Source organism: Mercenaria mercenaria, chromosome 4 (assembly GCF_021730395.1).
Source record: "Mercenaria mercenaria strain notata chromosome 4, MADL_Memer_1, whole genome shotgun sequence".
NCBI classification, from domain to species: domain Eukaryota; kingdom Metazoa; phylum Mollusca; class Bivalvia; order Venerida; family Veneridae; genus Mercenaria; species Mercenaria mercenaria.
Genome location: NC_069364.1, coordinates 65,223,875 through 65,251,440, shown reverse-complemented (window position 1 = coordinate 65,251,440; position 27,566 = coordinate 65,223,875). Strand labels below are relative to the sequence as shown.

Sequence of the window (27,566 nt, the reverse complement as noted above, 5' to 3'; positions counted from 1 at the left end):
AATGGATACGGTTAAAAATGGATTTTTACAGACGCTGATACAATGTAGAGGTTAGCTCAATATAGCAGGGTGCTAAATAATGCAAGTACACATGGTAAAGGTTAAAGGTCAGAACAGGATGGAGGTAGGAAGGAGGTAAATTGCACGAAAATCTCAAGCAGTACTTGTACGAGCTGCAAAAAAATATTGATAAGTTCACAATACCACCTAAAATATACACTGCAATGACAAAAGTTCAATGAATAACTGGACAGGACATTCAATCAGACAAGTAATAAAACATGGACAAACACGATGAACAAATCACATTGAAATTTCCTGGTATACCACTGTCACTATTGTTCGTCAAGTATATAGGAGAGAAAATGCACATTCTACATGCTTAAATTTCTCAAATCAACATCAAATGAAGCCTGAATGTTTCAGTTTTGTAAAGACTTTAATAGAAATCAGAAATGCTAGCTTTATATATTTATTGCTATTTTTCAAACACAACGTGTAAGTTATAATTGGTGAAAATTATGACCATTTTCTAGCCAGATGCAGGAAACTAGCATTTCTAATTAAACTTTAGCCTGCTGGCAGCAAGTGATTCTGCTTTTGCGAACCAGTGCATACCAAGATCAGCCTGCACATCCGTGCAGGCTGATCATGGTCTGCACAGTTCGCTATTCAGTTAGTAAATTTTCAGTGAACACCCCTTTGAATAATAAATGATATTGCCCAAATTGAATGATGGACCAGTCCATTTTATAAAATTAGCAGGCTAAGAGTTAATCTCTACCTTCACAACATCATTGCAAGGTTAGCACCCTGCTATATCCTTCAAAGTCAAATTCATAATACACAAGTATAAATGAGCCACGCCATGAGAAAACCAGCATAGTGGCTTGTCTGGTCAGGTTCCATGCTGTTTGCAAATGCACTATGTTGGTTTTCTCATGGTCAGCTCAAATATCAAACGAAAATCCATTCTTTGTTGAACCCATTCAACAATATACTGAAATTCTTTGCTGGAACTGTGGCATTAAAAAACATTATCTGAAATGTGATGAATTTATTGATACACTGGTGTACCTTCGAAGGTTGTTAGTCGTGCCCAATGCATACTGCTGGTCCTCCACGACATGCTTCGGCTAGTCACATTGTTACGATTCATTGGAGCAAAAGACACGCGACGTGCTGCCAAATTTATCTCCTCTTGCAAAGCTAGAGTAGAAGTACATGCATACTTGTTTTTCTATACAGATATATCAATTAAATGACAATATCATGCAGATCACTTTTTTCTACAATGTTATTTATCATCAACTAAGCACTTTTCTTATGCCACATCTAAAAGTTTAATGAAAAAGTCCAATCTCTACAGCTAAAAACATCTAGCAAACTTTAGGTAAATTACAAAACATGGGCAATGACAGAAGTTTTAATGCTCGGCTATTTGAAAAACTCTAGCTTCTAGTATACAGAGTGATAATGTAAGGCTGACGTCAAGTCATGTTAAAGTAAAAATTGGATGAAACTGTTACATCTATAACTGGCTTCAACATGCCTTACTCTTTCATTTTCAGCAAGATTTAACCCTTAGCCTGCTGCAGGCGAATTTAACAGCCTTTGCAAACAGCTTGGAACCAGATCAGACGCCGATTAAATCGGCGTCTGATCAGGTTCCAAGCTGTTTGCTACTCTGACAATATTTCTTCCAATTTTGGAGCAAATTGAATGAACTTTACAATTTTAGTAAATGACATTGCCAGCAGACGACAATTTATGTAGCATGCTAAGGGTTAAATGGAAGTGACCTTTCTGATACATAAATTATGATAAAATATAACAAAGCTTTTCTTACATTCATCCCTATCCACCAAGATTTCCATATAAAATTACAGTAAATTAATTTCAGAATGATTCAAATCTCAGAGTGATGGAACCACTGCTTTTATGTATTCCAGTGTCTAGCATCAATTATACAAACTAGTATTTTTTCTCAATATCCTTAAATGTACCAGTAATCAAATCATTAGTAGTGCTCTAAAAAATAATTCTGTTAAAGCATTCTATGGCTAAGTAAAGCTAAAATAAACTGTGTCAAGTCAATAAATGTTATTTGTATAAAAAATATTATGAAACTAAAACAGACTGATAAAAAACTGAACTAAACAAGTTATGAGTGCAAAACCGATTTGAAAGTGCTTACATTGAAATTGTGAAGAGTGGGCTTTTTTGTTCATTATAACATTCTCAATGAATTCAGCAATGTAAACAACCGGTCCAAATTTTTGAAATATAAATTAGTAATTACAGAACTATAATTTCAATTGATCAAAGTAACATTTCTATTCATAATTCCAATAGTACTTGCCTGATTAATTCAGCCTATAAAGATTATCTGTGAAAGTATATAGATGCAGAGAGCTTTCAGTACAACCAGGGTATTCCAAAAGGCTTAATATTTCACCAGAAAATTGAGGAGTGAAAAAATCTGCATAAACTTGGTTTATCCACGACACCATAACATAAGTTGCTTCGACTGTCCCAAGTTATACCAGTGACCAGCGAGCTGCAGTTTCTGTGTACAATGTTTATCAGCAGCTGCATTCATTATCAAGCAAAAACTACAAATATGCTGGCAGCAACTGTAGTGTGTGCAGCATATATAGCTTTACACAGACAATTTTCATTATCAATCAGTAAGTACGTATGTTTTTGGAGCAACTATATAGTTCCACCACCATATACATAAATGCACTGGACAGAATTTCAGCAAACCTATGTCTCCAATCCCTCTGATACAAAGAAGTCATAGTATGAAATGTAACATACTTTTCTGCAGATACAAAACTCACACCATTCCATATCTAAGACAAACAATAATAGATCTTGCATATAGGTAACATTGCCGGCTCCCCCTACCAATATGTCAGAGTACCAGATGATGACACTAACATGCCTAGTGTACGCCTAATCGTCTTTACTGATAACTTTTAAAAGCTTAAAAGTCACTTACATGCATTTAGGAAAACTGCTGGGTTACTTAAATCTCACAAGTAATGAATAGTCAAGTCAGCATCTTGTCAGATTTAATGCCACATAAAAACTACAAAATCAACCAACCAAATCATTCAACCCTTCATATAACCCACACAGTCAAAGTAACTCAAAGGTATTATTACAAGATAAATTCTTAGATAATCTGCGAGGTCTCTCCAAGCTATTACTGTACTAAACAAAAGTGCCAGAATGTCACAATATACACCCGTCACAGCGAATTTCTTTACACTAGCACCTGTATTTGCAAATGGAATTTAATTTTGTGGTTGTTTATTAATTATTGTAATTCTTTTGTTTTTCTAAATTCACATAAAAACTCCTTACCAGGTAGAGATACCTTAAAATACACCTAAAATTTGAAAGTAACATCAATGTTGTACCACAGAAAAGTGGTCTTGGTTTTTCCCTACGGTCAATTATAAAAAAGTTACAATATAAGTTATTTATAGTAACAACTAAGGGAAGTTAATCTTCCATAAAAAAAAAAAAAAAAATTGTAAGTCCACACAAAAATCTTTACCAGGTAGAGATAGGTCAAAAAACACCTCAAAATTAGATATAACATGCATGTTGTACTACAGAAAAGTGGTCTCGGTTTTTCCCTATGACTAGTAATGAAAAAGTTACAATATAAGCTGTTTATAGTAACAACAAAGGGAAGTAATTCTAAAGAAGGGACCTGCACTGACACTTCGTCTCATGATGGTGTACAATTGTGCCAAGTTACATCAAAATCCCTCCATGTATGAAGAAGAAATGCTTCGGACAAAGTCATTCTTGTATCTGACCTTTGGCCTCTTAAGTGTGACCTTGACCTTAGACCTAGGGACATGGTTCTTGCGCATGACACTCGGTCTCATGATGGTGAACAATTGTGCCAAGTTTCATCAAAATCCCTCGATGCATGAAGAAGATATGCTCCGGACAAAGTCATTCTTGAATTTGACCTTTGACCTCTAAGTGTGACCTTGACCTTAGACCTAGGGACTGGTTCTTGCGCAGGACAATCCGCCTCATGATGGTGAACAACTGTGCCAAGTTTCATCAAAATCCCTCCATACAAGAAGAAGATATGCTCCGGACAAAGTCTGTGGACGCCTCCCGCCCGCCCGCTGCCAGGGGCTTTCCCATAATACGTCCCGTTTTTCAAACGGGCGTATAAAAATCATATACTGCTTTAATTCTAGAAATCTATAATGATATGAAATAAGGCCTTACATCTTATAAAATATATCACCAAAAACATGTATAACAAATTTTTCACACAAGACAAAAAACACACAGAAAGCACATAAAATTCTAAATTCTGCATTTAGAAAAAAAAAAAAAATAACCGAAAAACAAAAATACCAAATGCCATATATATTAAGTGCAACTTAATAATATAAAACCTGCAAGTGGCAAAAATCTAAATATTTGCATTTAGAAGCATAAAAACAAAACTATAAAAATGCATTAACAAAGTAAAGGAGCAAGAGAAACATAATTATGTGTGCTGTAACTTAACATATTCATGTATATTTGTACATTCACTGTTGTTCAATTTTCAACTGATTATTCAATCTTTTCCAATGATTAATATTTTCATTAAATCAAAATTCTTTCAGTCCATCATTACTTTTATACCCCCCAAAAATGTTTCAATGAGCACAGGAAATATGCTTAAATCAAGCTTGGTCCAGTGTAACAGGAAAAACTTACTTCAACATCACAGATTTGACATTAAAATGCTGGTATGTTAATGAATTACCTAAAGTTCTTTGATTAAAAGTAAATATCAAGAATAAACTTTTAGAGCACATCAACTACATTGTAATTTTCTGAAATCAACAGTTCTCTGGTTTAAAAATTTTCCAGTCTGGACTGTAACAAACATTTTTTCTATGCTAATAAATTGCAATAGCTCAAACTGGAAAATCTATTAAATTCTAAGGCAAGCTAATAGGTTGTGATATTTTAAAATACTATTATAATACTATAAACTAAGCAATACCATTTGATCACAGGGTTCCATGCAAGCACTCGGCTTCTAGTCATGCAGCTAAAATACAGGTCAAAGGTCATGACAATGTCAAGGTCATCAAAATGCTATATATAGGCAACAGGTCACCACAATGCTACATGTAGAAAGAATAACATATTACCAACGCCAAATTAACAGATTTGAACAAAAATACAATTTGGAGCTGTCCATAAACTATCAGATTGACTTTTATAAACAGAAACATACAGTTTCAGAAATTGAATGCTACACTGTGAATAAATCTTGGTTGTTTTTCTTCCAGTACTTAGGTAAATTTCACATTGAGGACAGCCCTATTCACATGCATTTACTTGAATACTTATAGTTACAATAATACTCAAAATTTAATTAATGTACAAAAAATTTTGATACTTCTTTGAATTTAGTACTTTAGCACATCAAAAAGGCCAAAATTGTATCTATAAAAACTATTCACTCTTTAATTACAACATATATCATTTCAAATTCTAGGACATTTTTTTCTTATAATAATTTTCAAATACCTATCCTTTGTATTGTCTTATACAAGATATTTTGTGTTTCCTAAATAAATTCCTACCTTCCTCATGATCCTCTCCAGCATGTTGCAAGGATGGTTCTGACGCCAGCTGTGTGACAGACACTGTTGTCATGGGAAAGGTCTCTCGTCCAATCCTCTTTCTCTCCTCCTCACGCTGAAGAGCTCTTCTGATCATTTCCTGTTGCTGTTTACGCCTTGTGGTTGTGGCAGTAACCACAGATTTCTATAATCATTTATAAAGCACTTAAACTATGCCAAATATTCAGCAACTTTTCATGAAGAATTATAACCTTGCAATAATTATGTAATCAATTTTTAATGAAGAATGTTAACCAAGCCAAATGTAATCAATTTTTCACGAAAAATGTTAACATTGCCAAATGAAAGCAACCTTTCATGAGGAATGTTAACATTGCCAAATGAAAGCAACTTTTCATGAAGAATGTTAACCTTGCTCAATGTAAGCAACTTTTCATGAAGAATGTTAACCTTGCTCAATGTAAGCAACTTTCCATGCTTGCCAAATGTAAGCAACGTTTCATGAAGAATGTTAACCTTACCAAATGTAACCAACTTTCCATGCTTGCCAAATGTAAGCAACCTTTCATGAAGAATGTTAACCTTACCAAATGTAAGTAACTTTCCATGCTTGCCAAATGTAAGCAACTTTCCATGCTTGCCAAATGTAAGCAACTTTTCATGAAGAATGTTAACCTTGCTCAATGTAAGCAACTTTCCATGCTTGCCAAATGTAAGCAACGTTTCATGAAGAATGTTAACCTTACCAAATGTAACCAACTTTCCATGCTTGCCAAATGTAAGCAACGTTTCATGAAGAATGTTAACCTTACCAAATGAAACCAACTTTCCATGCTTGCCAAATGTAAGCAACTTTTCATGAAGAATGTTAACCTTACCAAATGTAAGTAACTTTTATGCTTGCTAAATGTAAGCAACTTTTCAAGAAGACTGTTAACCTACCAATAATTTTTAAATCTTGAACAGACATATTTGAAACTCTATAGTTACAGCATCATATCATAACAAGAAACAGACAGTTGCTTAGGGATGGCTTTAGACAGTCTACCGCTTTGGCATACAGATCAAATATCCTCTGTCAACATCCCTTACCCTACAACCCCTATACTCTACTTGATCAAAGCAGACAAAATTTCTCTGTTCAACAGCCAAAGTATCCCTATTATTTTTTAAACATATCCTTCTATCAGTATTCAATTTATTCAAATTAAATACATTGTATTGGTAATTGGCACTTTAAATAATGGTATTCCAATTGATGTTTCACAAAATGAAAGGGGAGACTTTCTGACGTACTCATAATGATTTTATCCCACATTGTATATAATTATAAAACAAGAATACCGTTAGAGTTTGCTGGTAAAACTACAATATATCTTCATGATATAAAACTAACAGTAAAACTGTCTACTCAGAAAACATCAAGATGAAGGCAACCATAAGATGTAGTCACCCTAGTGATCTTACAGTGTTACACAATGTAATGCATCAATATTTGTACTTACAGTCTGGTCTTGATTAACTGTGACTTCCTCAATCTTTGCCTTGAAGTGGGGTATCCATGGTGGGTCTACTGGTTGCTGAACGGGCAGTCCTATGGTAGGTGATGGCAGGGTAAAATCTATGCCAGGAGGAAGAACCTGAAACAATGTGAAAAATAATCTTCCGAATACTTGATTAGAACACATCATTCATGCCATCACTGCGCTTTTCAGTCTTTTTCATTATGTCATCACAATGAAACAGTTCAAGAGGAATTCCAATGTTTGTCAGACACTCAACTAAATTCTTATGCAAATGAGCTCTGAACTTTGGCATATCAGACAATAAATCAAGCAATGGTAAGGATTACAGTTAAACACTGCTTGCTGAGCACTGATGGCTCAAGCATTCGAGCTTGCTCCAAGTGATCCAAAGTTGTTTTTCTTATATTTTCCATATTTTGATCTCTTGAAACTCATGACTGCCTCAAACTTTTTCCTCATCCTCTAACAAGGTTTTACTGTATTGACAAGTATTTAAGTATTTACCTTGAAATGAAGCTGTGCTCCCTCTTCCATTCTGGGCCATACTTGATGCCTGAACTTCCACAGGATACCAAATCTACATATAGATTATCATAAAATTATTTATGATATAAACTTCTTCACAAGTTGTTGAAATTTCAGTATTACACTGCATTGGGATTGTATTTAAAACATCTGATTCTGTAACAGATTTCATACTTGAGAATTGTAAAGCTAAGCATGTTTGGAAAAGAGATGACAATTTTTTTCCACTTCATGTATGTGTTTCTTTTCTTGGATATTTTAAGTCCCACGGAAACAGTTCTGGTCACATTGTGACTTTCCAGCTAAAATGGTGGAGAAAGATCCCAGCTGCCCCTCCTAATATTTAATTCAAGGTATGGAAAGATAGGCACCTGGGTAGAACCACCAACCATCTAAAAAGCCAGCTTGAACCAACAGAGGAGAGGCGAGTGATTACAGGTGTGTGATCCTGACCCCTCGGAATAAGGCCACCTTCCATCTAGAAGGAAACTAGGTGCTCTTGTTCACTCTATTAACAACAATGAAGTTTGTACAGAACTTAGGACAGACTAACTTACCTCAGCACTGCATTAGTTCTTACTACCGGATCTTCATGTTGAAGTTCTTTAAACACCATGGTCTGTGCTTTCTCTGATGCCTTTACTGATGCTATCAGAAACATGGTCGCTAAAAATGAAAAATTATTAAAATATAATTGTATGTTCAGCATGTTCAAGCTTTACCCGTTATGATAATATAAAAACAAGATATTACAGGTTTGTCTTAAAAAATATTTATTAGAACTCAGCTTTATATTTGTCATATGGTCTGTTGGTGAACATAGTTGGAATATACTGTGAAATGGTTTGATTTTGATGGTATTAAATTATATGCCAGTGACACAGCTGCCATTATATTTAATTCAAATTGGAACATTTATAAACCTGATATTGTGACTTCCCTTAACCCCTAGAAATGCTAGATACTTGAAGGAGCCAAGTTATATATAAACATCCATAAGATAGTACTTTTACATTTTCATTATCGTTCAAAATTGACTGTATTTAGAATTACTGGTACTGTTCATGACTTATTTGCACTTCAGTAACATAGTAGTAAATTTCAGTATTGCTGATCATATTCTAAAAGTTGTGACAATCTATCTCCAATAGTAATTCACATGACCTTTTAGTACAGATTGACAATGATGTCAAACCATCAAATATGGCAAAAGAAGGCCAAACTATAATCCATCATCTAGCATCTTACAATCCGATCCTTTATACTGTTTTAGTAACGGCAGAACAGTAAGTTTATAATGAAAATGTATTAAACCTGCAGCTGCTGACACTTCCTGGTCCGTCTCCATCATCAGTTCCCAGGCAACAGGCATGATATCCGAGAAATTATCCTCAGCCAACACAGGGGCAGCCTTTGTCAGAATACTCAATGGACACTGGGTGAGTTTCTGGGCCTAAATAGATGTTAATGTATCAATGTTGTAAAATATATTGTGTCTGATAAGCCTGATGTCATGGTGTAAGGTAATTTATCAGGATAACATAGAATAAAGTCAGTATCCTGCATACAGAAACACAACAGGCACATGTTTAGAAAACTGAAGTAATGAAATTAGCCAGATTACAGAAGCTATAAAGTTTGATATTCCTAAGAGTTAAAGGAAGAGAGTATATCCTTGTAAAGCAACAATCAAAAGTCCAACAGAATTTATCTTTTGAAGACTTCAATCCTTTATCAGTTATCATTAAAAAAAAAGATGTCAAGACTAAAACAATCCTTTGTCACTTTAAAACATTATCAATTTGAAAGCTCAAATCATTGTGAAAGTAATACATCCTGACTTTTACACCTAGAAAGTCCCCTACCTGTGATATAATGTATTTGACCATGGGCGAGTCTTCTTTCTTCTCTTTGGGTTTCTCTGGTTTCTTCCAGTTTGTCAGTTTCTGTTTTACAATTGACACATCTGTTTTTATCTTCTCCAATAGAGGAGTGCTCTCCCTTCTCTTGATAGGAGATGCTTGCTGAAAAATAGATTCCTGAAAAACCAAAGCAATTCAACATAATGATTCACAGTATTGTTCTCTACCTTTTACACTAACCTAGCATGCTGAATGAATGGATTCTACTGTTTTTTTCTTTAATCAAACATTTTTTAAGAAAATGAATAATTATAGTAAATCAATGTGGAAAAAAAGTAGGATCATTCTTATGCCAGCCATTCTACTTCCCTATAAGAACCTGGGACTGTCAATCATAAATTACCTTAATAACATCTATAAAAACTGACTGAAATAGACATTATCCTGACAAAATGTCAAGAAACCTAAATTTTGACAAGTGAATGCATTTTACATCGTATCAAGTTGCTGTTCACAAAAAACATGTGGTTTTACTATGACATTAATCACATTCCTTACCCTTCTTTTGTATTTTTCCTTTAGCACATCTCTTCTCTGATCCAGTCTTTTCTCTGATTCCTTCACTGGTTCCTCTTCTGTAGCCTCGTAGATTTTCTTCACAGCAGTAACAAGCCGGGAACAACTTCTCCTCTGCCTCTCATAGCAGTCTGGATGACAGTATCCTTGGTGGGGACAGATAAAGTTGGACATGTTTGATAGCTGAATCACAACCTATAGTAAAAATACACACTTCATATCACCTTATATTTAAAGATCATCCAAATGACAGCATTCAAAATAAACTTCAAATTAAGAAATTTTGGTTTTTCATATAAAAAAGAGAAGCTGAGTGAAATATAGCTTAATATATTGCATGATGCATACAAAACATCTGCCACAAAATTCAAGTACTTTCTAAATACTAAAATTGTTTTTACTTTTTCAAGCTATTTTCTCCAATCCAAGTTGTTATAATCTTAGTCCAAATGATTTTTAATGCTTTTCTTTTCTTCAAAATGCAACTTAATTTACAAAAAATTAATTTTGTTTAAAAAATAAACCTCTCATATATTACTGAATGCAACACAGCCCAGACAGTTTTTGCAAGAGTAGTTTCCCTTTAGTTTACTTAAATGGCAAACAATCATAAACAAACTTTATCTAAATTGGAAAACCATCTAAACCAGTGCACAAAATGCAATGCTGACTTACAGGTGGTCCCGAGGTCAAAAATATGTGCAACATACACAAGTTTTTTCAGTAGTAATCAACTGGATGTACCTCATCACATTCTTTATCTTGTGTTTTTGATAATGCTTGTTCCTCAAAAGGAAATGGCAATAAATTTATCAGCTTTTAAGATTCAAATCCACAATATCCATTTTAATACAACAACAATCAAATTTTACACCTAAAAGAACCATCAATGAGACAGAAACTAAACAAATTAGATTCTCACCTTGATCCATGGCATATTTTGATACATGCGTTCATCCTCTATCTCTTGCTGGTCCTCAGTGGCCACCTCCTGGGCCTCCTCAGTGAAGATTGTCATTGACTCTATATCCTCTGAACTTGGCTCCCCATCCATAAACTTACTGTCAGAGTGTATCGACTGACTGCTTACTTTGCGTGATTTTATACTACCATACAATTTAATACCTGTAATATTGAATTAGACAGTTTTTACAACATATTCACTAAGTCAGTTTTTATATGCCTGTAACATAAATCAAGAGTACATCCAGGTGAATTGCCTCAGGGACCACATTTGTAAAGCAGGAACTTGCATTAAGCAGCCAATCAGCCCACTTTCTAATTTGATTTGGACTGACTGCTTAACACAGGTATGACTGACTGTAATACAGGCTTGGTTGTATTCAAAGTTTTATAAGTCAAGATATCTGATCATATCTCTAGCCAATTCTTTTAAGTTCAAACAAATTAACCATCATGAGATCACATTAACTTTTTATCAGTTCATCAACTGTCATGATTGTTTCCCCCACAAAGTTTCTAAAGTATTTTGTTTTAATGGAGCATTTATCATTTGCTGTAACAAAATAAGGTACTCCAAAGAAAGCAAAATTTCCCCTGCCTTTTTCATAATTAACTAATCAGTTAAACCTACCTGATCAGTCACCTACATTAAGCAACCAATTGTTTCCAGCAGCCATTCAGCTAACTTATCAAACTAATGTTATGTTAATTTCAACTTTACGAGCCAGACTGTGTAATAGAGGATTGACTGTACATACATACAGAATCTTATAGCAATAAACTTTACTGTTACTTAAATGCAAAACACGACCCTGAAAATGAACCACTTAATTCAAACGCTTTACTACTGTTAACAATATCAATGCATCTGAGTTTAGAAACTGATCGTTGAGTTGTCAGTAGAAAACTTTCTTAGTTGCAAAAACTTACTCCCTCCTTCCTGTCTCCTAAGTCGGAAGCTTCGGTTTTTGTTACTGAAACTGGTATTGTGTGTTGACCCACGACGTAAATGCTTCAACAACTTTTGGCGACCTTGGGCAAGTCTACGTCCTATAATACAGCAACGCCAAGTAAGTTAAATTCAAATGAATTTCAACACCAGAAAAATGCTTATCTAAAGCAGAAGGTAATAATATGAAGAAACAACTTTAGGTAAACTAAAGCAAGACTTAGTGAACATGGTACTTTTTTTAAAGAGAACGCTATTTTATCATCTTCATGTATAGACTTGGCGTAGACTGAAATTACATCTTTTTGGTAACTAGCCAAGAAATTAGTGATATGCAACTTTCTGCAACTTTCCTCTTTTACTCACTCAAAAGACTGTTACAGAAGTTGTCTCAAGATGGGTATAATAGAATTTATTTGTAGGAATACACATGATTTCTTTCACATTTCATTATGCCACGGTTTACCTGGCACATTTTGAAACCCAATTACATCTTATAACATGGAAATTCTTTCTCTGTTGTACAAACTCTACAATATACATCTTAAAGTAGTATTGGGTTATAAGTTTGACAAAAAATGTTACATACCTTTCCTCTCCTCCACTGGTGTATGTGGAGAAGCCATTGGGTCTATGGACAGTGAAGTCTGACTGCTGTTAAGAGAATCGGACCTCTCCATCTGTACAGCAAAACTTATCTTTCTGTCCCCTGGACTACCCATTGCTCCACCTAAAAATGAAGTTATTTCATACTTAGTACATGTTAACTTCCATCTACATAAAGTCAATGAGGATGTGAAACAGGACAGTTTGTTCTCAGAATAAACAACTACCAAAGATTGGTCACATTAGAATTGACTTCTTGGAATTAACTGAAAGGATCAGCAAATCTATCAAAGAATACAAATTCAATGGCTATCCCAAAAAACTGTCCCAAATTAATGTCATGTTCATTTTCGATAACTAATTATTTAGATGAGCCAAATTAATATTGACACTGTATAAAAATAGAGGTTCCTATCAAGTTTTATTTTGCTTGACAATACTTTGCTTATAAAATCATCAAATGTAAACTAAAATGCACAAACCTGGTGAACTTTGTGGAGGTTCTCCAACATTAGACTCGGAACTTTTATCTGAGTGGCCTGGACTGGATATAATACTGCTGTATCTACGGGAGGTCAAATGTTTGTCCCAGCCTGGCTCAAGCTTGTGCTTCTTGCGTGGCAGATACTGGAACGTCTCTCGCAAGAATGTGGTGATCTCTTCCAGCACTAGACAAGCTAACATCTTCAAAGCATAGGGACAGTTGTTACCATTGGGATTCACTGTATCTGTAATCAAAAATTATCAAATATCAAATATGTTCTACTCAAACTCACACCAGAGCTCATTTAACTGTAAAAGCTCGGAAGACCTACCAAGAAGCCTGAAATCTGATCAAATCATGACAACTGTTTCCCTTAGCCTTCAAAAAATAGATATGTAAAGGAAACACCTGTTGCATGCTAGTTACCTGTCATAAAGAGCTCACATATCCATAAATATAAATCATTTTAAGACTGTTACATGTATTTCATTGTCAAAACCACTGTCAAAGGAGACACATTTTCACACTAATCACAGCCTTTCCATATCGAATTCTTTAAATAATTTCTAAATAGTCAATTCTGAAAAATCTCTTAATAGAAATGAATTGTTTCGGACAGAACAGACGAAATTAACCAAGTACAACAACAAACTTACTTTCATCCAGAAAGTCTTCAAAATCATCTTCTATACGGAGTTGTCTTCTCTTTTTCTCATCATAGATCACCTCTACATGACTGAGCTGTGACTGCTGTTCCTTTGCCATCATATATTCCAACTGGTATCCCAAGTTCTGAAATAGTCAAGGTAAAGATTTCAAAATACCCTTTGTTTTTTAACCCAAGTCAGCAGTAATGTCGTTTTCAATATATGGGATACAACATAAATATCTTTGTAAACTTCAAAAATTTTCTGAAAAAAAAAATAGCCAGAAAGGAGCTAAATTTGAAATCTGAATCCTCTAATAATGCTTGCTAAAATGCAAATATATCAGGCTTTAAAGGAGAAAACAGGTTTGGTTTTGTTTTGTTTTGCATGATACACTAATGGAAATTCATCTGGGAATGATTTGTCCTAAAGTTGTTATGAATTACATTGTAATAATAATAATACAATCAGCTTTTCAAAAGGATAATAATCATTTGAGCCGTGCCATGAGAAAATCAACATAGTGGGTTTGCGACCAGCATGAATCCAGACCAGCCTGCGCATCCGCGCAGTCTGGTCAGGCTCCATGCTATTCGCTTTTAAAGCCTATTGGAATTGGAGAAACTGTTAGCGAACAGCATGGAGCCTGACCAGACTGCGTGGATGCGCAGGCTGGTCTGGATCCATGCTGGTCGCATACCCACTATGTTGGTTTTCTCATGGCACGGCTCATTTTATGAAAAGATGGGTAATAGGATTTTAATCTAAACACTGCTCCCTGAAGTATCAACAGCTGGAGCATCCAGGCTCCCTGCGCACTTTGTTTGGTTCCCAACCATTTTCCTTATATTTTCTGTTTAAATTTCCTCTCTCGGAATCCTGGATAGCTTGAGCATTTCACTAATCCCTTTTCAACATCAAGTAATCAAGTGTTATACTGTATATGAATGTAGCAAAGATCTTAAATACAATGTACCTCCGCCCAACCATAAAAGAGTCTCCCAGCAGCTTTCTGTAGATTCAGTGTCCTCCTATAACCAGATGGTTGACCTCGTGAATGAAGGGCAGATGAAGAATGCCGAAAACTTGGTAAGTTGAGACGCATCCAGTTAGGCCAGTCACCATGGTTACATCGGTGAACAAAGTGGGCACATTCCAACAACAGCGTAGCTCTAGCAGACACAGGAGCATCCTACAGAGAAAAAGAAAATATTTAAGTAATACCAAACTACTTTACCATGACCTATACCTTTGACTTACTGACCCCAAAGTAATAGATGTCATCTATCATCCTATGAAGTCTGGCTTCTGTAGGCTAGTGATTTCTCTAGTTACTGATTGGAAACCAAATTTAATATTAACTTATTGACCAACTGACCAACAAACATGAATATAACAACATACCCCATACTCCTTATGTTTCAAGGGAGGAATAAAAATACAAGAGGGCCATGATGGCCCTATATCGCTCACCTGAGTAGAGTTGCTTACTTGAACAAGATCTAGGCCTTCTGGTTTATTTTTAGCAAATTTATGAAGATTTCCCTATGTACAATCAAGTAACCCTGGGGCTGGGTAAATTTGACCCTGCGTTGGGGGAGGGGGAGTCAAGATTTGAACAATTTTTGTAGAGGTCCACTAGGCAATGCTACATGTCAAATATCTAAGCTCTAGGCCTTCTGTTGTTTTTTTTAGAAAATTTTAAAGATTTTTCTATGTACAATCAAGTAACCCCATAGGGTGGAGCCAATTTAACCCCAGGGGTCATGATTTGAAATTTTTTTGTAGAAGTCTACTAGGCCATGCTACAATGTCATGTCAAATATCTAAGCTCTAGGCCTTCTGGTTTATTTTTAGAAATTTTCATATGTAAAATCAAGTGACCCCTAGGGCGGGGTCAATTTTGACCCCGGGGTCATGATTTGAACAAATTTAGTAGAGGTCCACTAGGCAATGCTACACGTCAAATATCTAAGCTCTAGGCCTTCTGGTTTATTTTAGATTTTTTTTTTTTGAAGATTTTCCTATGTAAAATCAAGTGATCCCTGGGGCGGGGTCAATTTTGACCCCTGGGTCATGATTTGAAATAACTGTAGTAGATGTCCACTAGGCAATGCCACTTGTCAAATATCAAAGCTCCAGGGCTTATGCTTTTTGAGAAGAAGATTTTTTAAGATTTTCCTATGTAGAATCAAGTAAACCCTGGGGCGGGGTCAATTTTGACCCCGGGGTCATGATTTGAACAAACTTGGTAGAAGTCCATTAGGCAATACTTCACACCATATATCTAAGCTCTAGGGCTTTTGGTTTTTGAGAAGAAGATTTTTTAAGATTTTCCTATGTAAAATCAAGTGACCCCTGGGGCGGGGTCAAATTTGACCTGGGGGACATGATTTAAACAAATTTTGTAGAGGTCCAATAGGCAATGCTACATGTCAAATATCTAAGCTCTAGGCCTTCTAGTTTATTTTTAGAAATTTTTTGAAGATTTTCATATGTAAAATCAAGTGACCCCTGGGGTGGGGTCAATTTTGACCCCGGGGTCATGATTTGAACAACTTTAGTAGAGGTCCACTATGCAATGCTACATGTCAAATATCTAAGCTCTAGGACTTCTTGTTTATGAGAAGAAGATTTTTTAAGATTTTCCTATATAAAATCAAGTGACCCCTGGGGCGGGGTCAATTTTGACCCAGGGTCATGATTTGAACAAAACTGGTAGAGGTCCACTAGGCAATGCTTCACACCAAATATCTAAGCTCTAGGGCTTCTGGTTTTTGAGAAGAAGATTTTTAAAGTTTTTCCTTTTGGTTGCCATGGCAACCAGAATTCTGTATGGAATTCAATTCTTTGAACAATTTTTAAAGAAGACCATCCAAGGAACATCCCTGTGAAGTTTCATCAAAATTGGCCTGTTGGTTTAGGAGGAGATGTTGTTTAAAGGAAAGTGTGGACGGACGACGGACGGACGGACGGACGGACGGACGGACGGACGCCGGACGGTGAGCGATCACAATACCTCACCCTGAGCACTTTGTGCTCAGGTGAGCTAAAAACTACAACTTCAATGTTGCTGAATTTCAGCAGCCAGTAGAAATATTTTCATTATGATCATTTTCTTAATTTTCAGACAATGCACTAACAGCTTAGCACAAAAAAAGAAAACAGAATTTTAAAATATTAAATATTTCTTCCTAGACTAAACACGTTTTTTAAGGTCTTAACAAGAAAAAGTTAACAAACACTCCCAAACTTAGTCAGAAAATTCCTAAATTTAAGACTCAACAAATTATGTATATCGTTGCATGTATAAATATCATTCACTTACCAGTTGTATCATAGCAGCTACCAGCTGCGGATCTGGCACGGTGCCTGGATGACAACATTCCAGCAGAAAACTGAAGCGTAACATTCCAGATTTAATGATAAACTTATCTACCAATCGCTTCTCTCTCATCACCAGACCAACATCGTCTGCATCCTCAGTAAGATCAGCATGGCTCTGTCTTATATCTGAAATAACAATTCAAATTCATTTCACAGTGAGTTAGAGTAACAATACAAGACGTTCCTTTACACATGTCAAGGGTAAATTTCAGTCAAAATCTGCCCCTCACTTGTAGGGCAAATTTTGCTTCTTTCTAGTCAAACATCAACCCCTTTCTGTCTTAACCTTGCAAAGCAATGTCAGGTTAAATTTTGACCTCTTTCTACTACATAGCTCTTTGCTTATCAAGTATCAACCAAGTTCTCTTAGTCACATAGTACAGTAAATTAAGCCCCCTTCTGTCAAATTCTGGCCTGTTTTTGCTACTCAAGTTGTAGGACAAGTTTAGCATCTTTCTGGTCAACTTATCACCCCCTTCTAATACTAAAGTTGTAGGATGAATTTACTCTCTTTCTGTTCAAGTTTTAACCTCTTTCTACTACTAAAGTTATTGGGCAAATTTTGCCTCATTCTTGTCAGATTTCTCCTTTCTGCTCAAACTTCAATCTCTTTCTGCTACTCAAGTTTTAATATAAACTTAGCCTCTTTCTGGTCAAATTTCAACCTCTGTTTGCGATACTAGTTGATAGACAAATTTAGCCTTTTTTGGTCCAATTTCAGCCCTTTCGGCTACTCAAGTTGTTGAGAAAATTCAGCCTCTTCAGTTCAAATTTAGCCCCTTTCAGGTCAAATTTTGGCCCATTTCTACTACTTAGTTGTAGCTCAAATGTTGGCCCCTTTCTGCTGCTTATTGTTGGTCAAATTTTGACCCCTTTCTTGTATTTGACCCCTATCTTCAACACCTTTCTCCAGAATGTATCTTTCTAATCAAACAAGTATATGCTAAGACCATTAAATACTGGTAAACAGGTTGGTAAATAGGTTGTTAGTTATGAGTTTTACTGCAAAGCCAAAACAGCATTTACCTTTTTGGAAAACCAGCACACAAGAGAAATACTTCATAAATCATAATATACCTAAAGTTTAACTTTATACAGCCAATCAGCTATTTAAGGTCAATCATGGCTGTGTGTTAAAGGTAGTGGACTAGTAATGGCAACTGACAATAAACTGTTTGATTACATACACTCTGTATGCAATGTCAACATTTTTCAGGCCAGTACAGAACGTCATGTACTTATATAAGCTACAAATGTACTCTCAAGGAAACTGTCAAGTGTCATTATGGGTCCTTATGAGCAGAAGTCAGTTAGATAACAACTGTTCCTTTTAAAAGTCAAGAAATTAACTTCTTACCTCTGGTAAAATTACAATAAAAAAATCACACACATTACAAAACTGTGACCTACATGTATAAATGCAGAAATTTTAATGATTACTGTACGTAAAGCCATTACCTTTACTTTGGTCAGCTTTGTGCGCTTTCTTTCCTAGACTTTTGAGTCCACCCTCAATCCTTCTCCTAGCACTGAGAAATGTCAGTGTGGCCTGGCTGGCTGTTTTAAACGACATCTTACCACGTCGAGCATGCCGCTGGAAACTGCTGTCACTTTTACTCATGTCTAAAGGGCTCTGGTCACTAGGACTGTCTTCTTCGTGGTCTGACTTGGGTTTCCTCCAACCTGTTAGTGAGAATATTTACTGTTTATGTATTTCTAAACCCTTTTCAAAATAGTTTTGTAATATTGATGACTTATATGCTCTAGGAAATTCCAATACATTTTTGTTGAAGGTGACAAAATGCATAATTAACAACTAGTCATGCAGTAAGGTACCTATGATTTTTAATGTAAGAATATGTGAAAAAAAGGAGAAAAAGAAACTTTCTGAAGAATTTACTATTCATTATAAAAATTCATATTGTGCTAAACAGGTTTCAAAAGAATATAAGGGAAGCACATACAGTCAAATGCTGGCATACATCAACAAATAGTGGACTACAAACCAATATGAAATTTGCTGAACTTCCTGCGTGGTGTGACAGTTCCCGAGGGTGTTTCATCCTCCGTGGCAGACAGACTGGCCCTGGGACTACCTTTGAATACAAGGTCATCAATAATTTCAGAATCACTGGCTGCATACTGTTGCTGCTGTAAAAGTTGCTGAAAAAAATTGTTAAAACTGCATTTAGTGAAGGCACTTCAGAAGCATACAATATTCCAAACCATTGCATAAATATTTGTAAGGTAAAGCCATATATAACGGATTCAAAATAAAAATGAAAGATCACATGACCTAAATTAATTATCATTTTATTAACATGTGACTTTTTAAATGGATCGTTTCTGAAAACCAAATCAAAAACCATTACATTTAAAACAGAAATGAATTTCAATCAAAAAACACTTAATACAGGACTTAAATTTAAATATTTTAGTGACAGTGCATGTTTCATTTATCTATACTTCTTTAAATCCACCATACCTTTTTCAGTTTCTTTCTGAATATAGATTTTCTAGATTTCCCATGATCCTTCAGTTCTGTTGCAATACTGCTGAAAGTTGAGGCCTTCTGTGGATCTCTCTCATCCCCACTTTCTGATGTAACTGAGGTTGTCCGACTGTAACATGTAAAAACAATCAACATTTTAGACACTGCTAAACAAATATCTTCTTTCATCATATCCCTACAAACTATCTCATTATCTGTCTAAAAAAGGGCCTGCATTTCACTAATTGATATAAAACCCTGTATTCAATTTTCTGATCACACTGTACCCAAGCCCCTCGTAGGACCAAGGTCTGTCAAAATCCACTTCAGCCATGTACAACATTGCAGATCAAGGTAGTTTTATAAAAACCGCACTTCAGAATAGTAACCAACAATTTTGATTTTTCAGACTAAATGCATTTTATGCAATCATTTATCACACTTAATTATTTAGGGATAGCGCGAACGCAGTCCCCACACCAATAAATTGCGTACCCGAGTAACCCACATTTGGGGCTATCGCAGACGTCAGCCCAACCGAAGTGCAATGGAAGGGCCTCTTTCTGGGGAAACCGCCTTGCTGATCACGGTGTTCCCTGTACCAGGTAAGTATGCTACACCACAAAAATTTCAAGCTTTTATACTGTCTCATAATAAACCACCATCAGCTCAAATATTACAATATTCAAAATTATTTCTTTTTTCATGAACAGTAATTAACTATTAAGAACAGTTTTCTTAATTTTCAATTTAACATATAAAACAAATTTTATGCAGGCTTAAAATGAAATAATAGGAAAGCGAAATTATAACCTTTCTCTTAAAATCTGCACAGAAAGCTATCATTAAACCAATTATGCAGAGAAAATATAGTGGTATTCATTGATAAAGGTCTAAAAATAGATCCACAAAGGCCAGCTACTCTAACTTAAACATCTGTACAAACCACAAGGGCACTGTACCGCGATAACAGCAGTATATTTAACAAATAGTAATTTTCTTTACTAAATCTTAAATCTTAGAAGCTGTTTATAAAACAGATATTTTTTTCTACAAGAATGCATTCATTCAAAAATTATCAATAGTTTAAACTAACATCTTAAATTCTTGGTGTTATGCTATAAATGAATGCTTAAAAGTAAACAAGAAATAAAAAGTTACTACTCGAATATATTAGTTAAACTGACAAATAACGCTTCTGACATATATTTTATTTTATAAACAAATAAAGTATGTATAATGTATGAATAAATTACTGAAAAAGAAAAATGCAAAATAAAAAAGTCTTAACTTAGTTCATTCAACTTAATAACCAGGTTAACAGCTAAATTTTACAATAACCGTTTTGACCAAAAAAATATATAATTCAAAGTAACTTTCATCACAAATTCAGTCAATCAGGCCATTAATTTAACACCTATTCAAATCTATAAAAGTATCAACAAAGATTTCTGAATTTTAAAACAGTAATCTAAATTACTGTGAATATTTAATTTAGTGGATATGAAATTTTGAGGGTTTTTTCGCCCAAAATATTCTTTTCTGTATGTATACTTGTAAAGTTGTTGAAAGTTAAAAGGAACAGAATATTTTATTTCTTTGTTTAGATATATTTTCGTGGATTTAAAAGACAAAATCCATGAAATAAGTCACCGAAAAATAAATATTTTACTGTAATCATTAGGATATTTTAACAAACAAAATCCACAAAAATTTGCCACCCACGAATATTAAATATTTCACTGTAACTGTGAGGGTATCATTATGTTAACCTACCTTATAGGGTGAGATACTGGTGTGGCCACCTCTTTGACCTGTTCAGCCTTGTTTTTCACATCGAAGTACGAGTCCAACAGGCCACTGAGAGCAACTCTACGGAAAGTTCCGCCGTGTATTTCCTTAAAATACGTGATCAGCTGTCGAATGTCACAAAACAAACTCTGCAAAACATTAAATATCAGTAAAAAAAAAAAAAAACTTCAAAGGAATAAGTTTACATAACCAATTCTTTGCAAGTTATAAATAATTCCTTTTTGCTTTCCAACATTAAAGACAAGTTTAACAAGGAGTAACCTTGAGCTGTAATTTACTTATAATTCAGGTAAAATTGCTCATTAAAGTGAATTCTGCTTAAGATATATCGTTTCAAGATTTCAACATTTTATCATGCTAAAACCTGAACTGAGGTCTATATATTTTTTAACTTTCATATTTAAACAAGTCCAGTCTTCAGCAAATCTTTAAGAAAAAGTCAAATTAATCAGTACTTAATCTTGTGTGTTTGAAGTAAGCATATTTTTCAGTCACATGTTGAGACTGTCTATATATTTGCTGTGAGCAAAATGTCTAAATGTATAGTCCTGTCTCACTTGAATATCACGCAACATACACATGACATGGTTCAGAACCGTCACATTATACTGACAGTGGGCTGACCAGTCTTAATGCTTAACCCTAATCAAGAAAACATCCATTTTTATACCTAAAATCTGACTGAGCCAAGGACCAAACACCTATCTCTCATACTAAACCACTGTAATTGCATTCAAATTTCTGACTTAGGTACGAGGTCCTTAACTTAATAAAACAATAATGCTGCTGAAAATTGCAGTATCAACAGAGATAACACAGTATAAACAAAGATAACACAGTATAAACAGAAAAACTTTCCATATTAGAACATCTGTTCAGTGGACATAAACCAAACCCATTCCTTTCAGATATTCGACACTTACAATGTTATCACTATTGTACAACTCTTTGGTACTCTCCACACATCTAGATATAAATGTCTTCATACTGTTGGACATGAGCACGCCCTCTACGCCCCTGTACCCCACCCCTCCAATACTGTGGCCAAAATTGTTGGCAAAACCATTGTTCACAAGAGCCTCCTGTGATGCTGACTTTCTGTGGCCTAAAATACATGCCAATACATTTGTATGATTAAATACAAGATTTTTAAAAGTATTAAAATCTCTATAAAATGTTTCTGTAGTATAAGCTGTTTATCTAAATGGAGAAAAAGAAATAAAACTATGCGCTCAAAGACATTATGCTTCAATATAAAGTAACATTCCCCATTATCAGCTTAACAAAAATAATTGTGTTATCAGAATCAACTCACACGTTAAAACACAACTTCATAGAAACAAAGGAAATACCCTTGTAGTATACCAACATTTCCAAAAGTTTTCAAAAAGATTTCGAAGAAAAATGACAACAGTTTAAATATTAAAAATATATTAAATATATTCTGAAGAACACAGAGATAGCTTGTAACATGCAGTACCACTAACATTTAGTTAGTTTCACATGTATACAATAATAGCCATTCCAACTGTGAAAAACTGAAATGCTACATTTTATGAATGAATCGATTATCTTCATGCTAATTGTAGTACGAAAACAAGAAAACAAACAGTTGATTTATGTAAGAAAGTAATAAAGATAATAAACTGTACTTCATTTACATTTTTTTAAAGAAGTATTTGATAATTTCTTTATTATACAAATGAAACCCTATTTTGTTTTCATATTTGTTCAAAATGTCGTTTTATGTTTCTTCTTTTTTAGGTTTTACACACTCTGGATTTAATAAAATAGTGCTACATTTTTCAGTTCCTATCCAGGGTCAATAAATTCTGTATCATTTTAAAGTGTTTTTTCCAGGGTAATAAACTGCATCAGTTTTCAGTTTCTTCCTAGGGCAATAACTTGGATAATATTTTTCAGTTTCTTAAAGAACTGGGTAACATTTCTTTCTTCCTTCACAAGGTAAAAAAAAAGGAATATATTTCTTAGTTTCTTTGAAAAGCTGATAAATTAGGTAACTTTTAAAAAAAACTTTTCTTTCAATAAACTAGGTATTAACAATTTTCATTTCTTTGCAGAGTTGATCAAGTACGTACATAAACAGCTTCTTCAAATAGTCAATAAATCAGTTAACATTTTACTAGAGATGGGAACGAATACTGAAATCAATATTCTAATATTCGGTTTGCCATAATCAAATATATTCGAATATTCGGCATGTTTTAATGGACTTTTTAAATCTTTATTAATTGATTGGCATATACACAATATATTCCGCTGTTTAAAACGTGAATCGTCGTATGTAATAATTAAGGCCTAAAAATGTTTGTTTCGGGTAGCCCAACCATACCTAGTTAGACCCGCCGATCCTAGTGTTTTATTTCATGACTCTGTGAGTATAATCATGAACATATTTAACTAATTCAGATTTTTAGAAGAAACATTCAAATCGATTAAAATTTATACCGCCGCAATGTTATCTAAAAATAGCAAGTCGTCCAATTCAAGCACGCGTCGCACTGTTGTATTACTGCCGCCATTCTGAAAATTTTCAATCGGCAAGTAAAAAGCCAACAAACTTAACGAAGGCAGACTAAACCTCCTTCAACATGATCATATATTATTTCCTGATTTTATTATAAACTACTTCAAAATTTATTTCAAATACGGCCAATTGCCCAGGTGCTGTGGATGAAAACCGTTTCAGTGGACGGTAAGAAATGTTAAACAAAATTTTGCAAAAAGATCGGCAATATCTACAAGTTTGGTATTGTTTTTGAAAAAAAATTCTAAAATTTGTTACATAAAACAGGCGCCAATATAAAAGGAACAAAAGATAAAAAGATATCATATTTACACCTGGTGCAAACTGTTAATCTGTAACGATGACCCCTCGCTGTCAATTATGCATTACAATTTTTTTGTTAATTGAACCATTTTTTGACATGTATCACATTTACACCTGTTGCAAACTGTTAATCCGTAACGGTAGCCCCGGCCAATTATGCATAGCCTTTTTCTTGTTAATTGGACATCTTTTGATATAAGATAAACAAACAGGACAGAACAAACGGTTTTATTCTGAAATATTCCAAATAAACTATGCTTAACATACACTAATTTACGAATATTCTTATTTGATTTTCATATTCGAATATTCGGTCGATTTCCGAATATTCGAATATCCGAATATTCGTTCCCATCCCTACATTTTACAAAACTTCTTTCCAGAGTCAATAAACTGGGTTTAAACATTTTTGGGTTTCTTCTCAGGGTCAAAAACTGGGTAACATTTTTAGTTTCTTCTCAGGATTAATAAACTCAGAAACAAGAGTGCCATAGTCTTAAAATACGCTGTCAAGAAGTGGTGTTTGTTTGTTTGTTCTGGGTTTAATGCCGTTTTTCAACAGTATTTCAGTCATGTAACGGCGGGCAGTTAACCTAACCAGTATTCCTGGATTCTGTACCAGTACAAACCTGTTCTCCGCAAGTAACTGCCAACTTCCACACATGAATCAGAGGTGGAGGACTAATGATTTCAGACACAATGTCGTTAATCAAATAGTCACGGAGAACATACGCCCCACCCGAGGATCGAACTCGCAACCCCGAGATCTGTAGACCAACGCTCTTACCTACTGAGCTAAGCGGGCGGGCTGTCGAGAGCTGGTGAACCTTTGTGCCAAGTTAAATCAAAATTCCAACATGCATGAAGAAGAAATGCTCCGGACAAAGTTGTCATTCTCGAATTTGAACTTTGACATATGTGACCTTGACCTTAGACCTAGGGACCTAGTTCTTGCGCATAACACTCCCTTTCATGAGGGTGAACATTTGTGCCAAGTTACATCAAAATCCCTCCAGGTATGAAGAAGAAATTCTCCAGACAAAGTCATTCTTGAACTTGACCTTTGACTTCTTAAGTGTGACCTTGATCTTAGACCTAAGGACCTGGTTCTTGCGCATGAGTGAGTGAGTTGGGTTTTACGGCGATTCGACACAAAATGATCATATATCGCCGAGAAGAAGTCATATTGTAAATGACACTAACGTCTCACGTTGGTGAATATTTGTGAAAAGTTACATCAAAATCCATGCATGAAGAAGAAATGCTGCGGACAAAGTTTGTGCAGCACGCCGATCCACCTGCCTGACAAGGGTGTTCCCATAATACATCCCATCTTTCAGAAGGGCATATAAAAAGTGGGTAACATCTTTCAGTTTCTTCACATGGTCAACCATATTAAAACTGGTTAACATTTCACAACACTTCTTTCCTGGGTAAATAAAATGGGTGGATTAATAAAATGGGTTTCTTCTAAAGGTTAAAAAACTGAGTAACATTTTTCAGATTTTTCATATAGCCAATAAAGTGGGTAACATATTTTCAGTTTCTCCCAAGGGCCAATAAACTGGGTAACATTTTTTTCAGTTTTTTCAAAGTGCCAATAATGTGGGTAACATTTTTCAGCTTCTTCTCAGGGTTAATAAACCTTGTATCATTTTTCAATTTCTTCTCAGTCTACAAATATCCATAAACTGGGGTTATCTTTCCCTGGAAAATAAATTGGGTAACATTTTCAATCTCTTTTCTGGGTCAGTAAATTGGGTAACATTTTTCAGTTTCCTTTTTAGGGTTAATAAACTGGGTAACATTTATTTAAAATGAAACCAAATCCATCACATAAAAGCCAATGATAAAACAGCATTCATGCTAAAACAAGAATAAAATGAAAATGGCTAAATGTTATAGAAAAGCTGATAATCTGTGTAACCTGAAGCTTGTGAAGTTGGACTAGCTGTTGCCGACACAGTGCTAGTTTTCTTTGAAGCTGAAAGAAGCATCTTCATATCTTAATATTTTTTAAAATGCAAGTACAAGTAACAACATCCTTAAAGTTTCATTTCAACACCTCTTCTTTGTTAGTTTTCCTTTTAGCAAAATAAAACATCAGCAAATATCAGGCCAGTACTTGACAATAACCTAATAAACTTGCATTTCAGTGATGTAAATACATGTAATAGGTAATCTGTCTATAACTTGCCTGAGATTTTTTAATGGCCAAAACATTAGGCATTATCTGCTTAACATTCTAACTCTTAAATACATGTATCATTTAAAGTTTAGCCTGCTTGTAGCAAGAGATTTTGCCTTTGCGACCAGTGCAGACCAAGATCAGCCTACAAGGATGTGTAGGCTGATCATGGTCTGCACTGTTCACTATTTGATCAGGTAATGTTCAGTGTACTTTACCATCAACACTAGAAATCTTATTTACAAACCATATTTTTTTCTACTGAGAAAATTGCCTGTTTCAATATATGTATAACACACAGCTGCTGACCTAAATGCTGAGACATCTTGTGTATAAAGTCACTAAATATTGGAAAATCTTTATATTGATTTATATATCTTTCCTGCCTTGACAGCCTGTGACAGGAATTTCATTAACTAGAGTTTCTCCAATTTACATTTTCAAGAAATCACAGCAAAGCTATATATACAGACTGCAGACAGCTGTAAAAGCCTTCCAGCAGCTTGCTAATCATTAAGTTAAATATTTGTATACACAGTCACTCGAAAGTCTTATTTTGCAACCTCTGTTCATAAAATCATTTGGAAAAATTACATTTCCTGTGAGAACTTTATGACAATTACAGTTAGTACCTGCAAAATGCAAGCTGACTTTTCTTAAAGTAAAACCACACCTCTTTAGAATATGCAAGAAAACGACTAACCGAGAAAGATACAAGACTGTTACAGTAAAAGATTTTTCTCAGAACTATCAAAAAAAAAAACTTTTTTCCAATTACAATACCTCAAAATTTAAACATGGCCTGCTTTCACAGGCATTCATTTTGCAACCAGGCAATATGTAACCTAAAAGAGATTACGAATGTGTAGCTACCAAAGAAATTACCATTGATGGATAAATTGTAGAATGATTTCTTTAGCATCACATTTTTTGTTGTTTTATAATGAACACTAAATTAAGGCAAGTTGTCTTTCTACCAGTATGAATATTGCTCTAATTAATCGTAACTTTGGAAAAAAATTTCTGCCTTTTAAATAACATAGACCAGGACATTATTTCCTAATAA

At 34.6% G+C, this 27,566-nt stretch overlaps 1 protein-coding gene and 1 non-coding gene across 2 annotated transcripts in view; both read right to left on the bottom strand.

Moving 5' to 3' along the window:
- LOC123552947 (protein unc-80 homolog) overlaps positions 1 to 27,566 on the bottom strand; it is a 101,962-nt gene that overhangs the window by 62,113 nt on the left and 12,283 nt on the right. Inside the window, 21 exon segments of the mRNA XM_053541548.1 lie at positions 1,078 to 1,209; positions 5,634 to 5,817; positions 7,139 to 7,273; positions 7,664 to 7,736; positions 8,242 to 8,350; positions 8,999 to 9,137; positions 9,550 to 9,723; positions 10,105 to 10,317; positions 11,045 to 11,247; positions 12,016 to 12,135; positions 12,624 to 12,764; positions 13,123 to 13,368; positions 13,781 to 13,916; positions 14,748 to 14,963; positions 17,100 to 17,284; positions 18,617 to 18,841; positions 19,165 to 19,321; positions 19,644 to 19,779; positions 21,426 to 21,589; positions 22,385 to 22,566; positions 26,240 to 26,296. Of these exon segments, the coding sequence (XP_053397523.1) occupies positions 1,078 to 1,209; positions 5,634 to 5,817; positions 7,139 to 7,273; positions 7,664 to 7,736; positions 8,242 to 8,350; positions 8,999 to 9,137; positions 9,550 to 9,723; positions 10,105 to 10,317; positions 11,045 to 11,247; positions 12,016 to 12,135; positions 12,624 to 12,764; positions 13,123 to 13,368; positions 13,781 to 13,916; positions 14,748 to 14,963; positions 17,100 to 17,284; positions 18,617 to 18,841; positions 19,165 to 19,321; positions 19,644 to 19,779; positions 21,426 to 21,589; positions 22,385 to 22,566; positions 26,240 to 26,296 (3,327 nt within the window).
- Positions 20,100 to 20,262, bottom strand: LOC128556789 (U1 spliceosomal RNA). Its single transcript, XR_008370839.1, has one exon. It is a non-coding gene; the product is annotated as a U1 spliceosomal RNA (small nuclear RNA).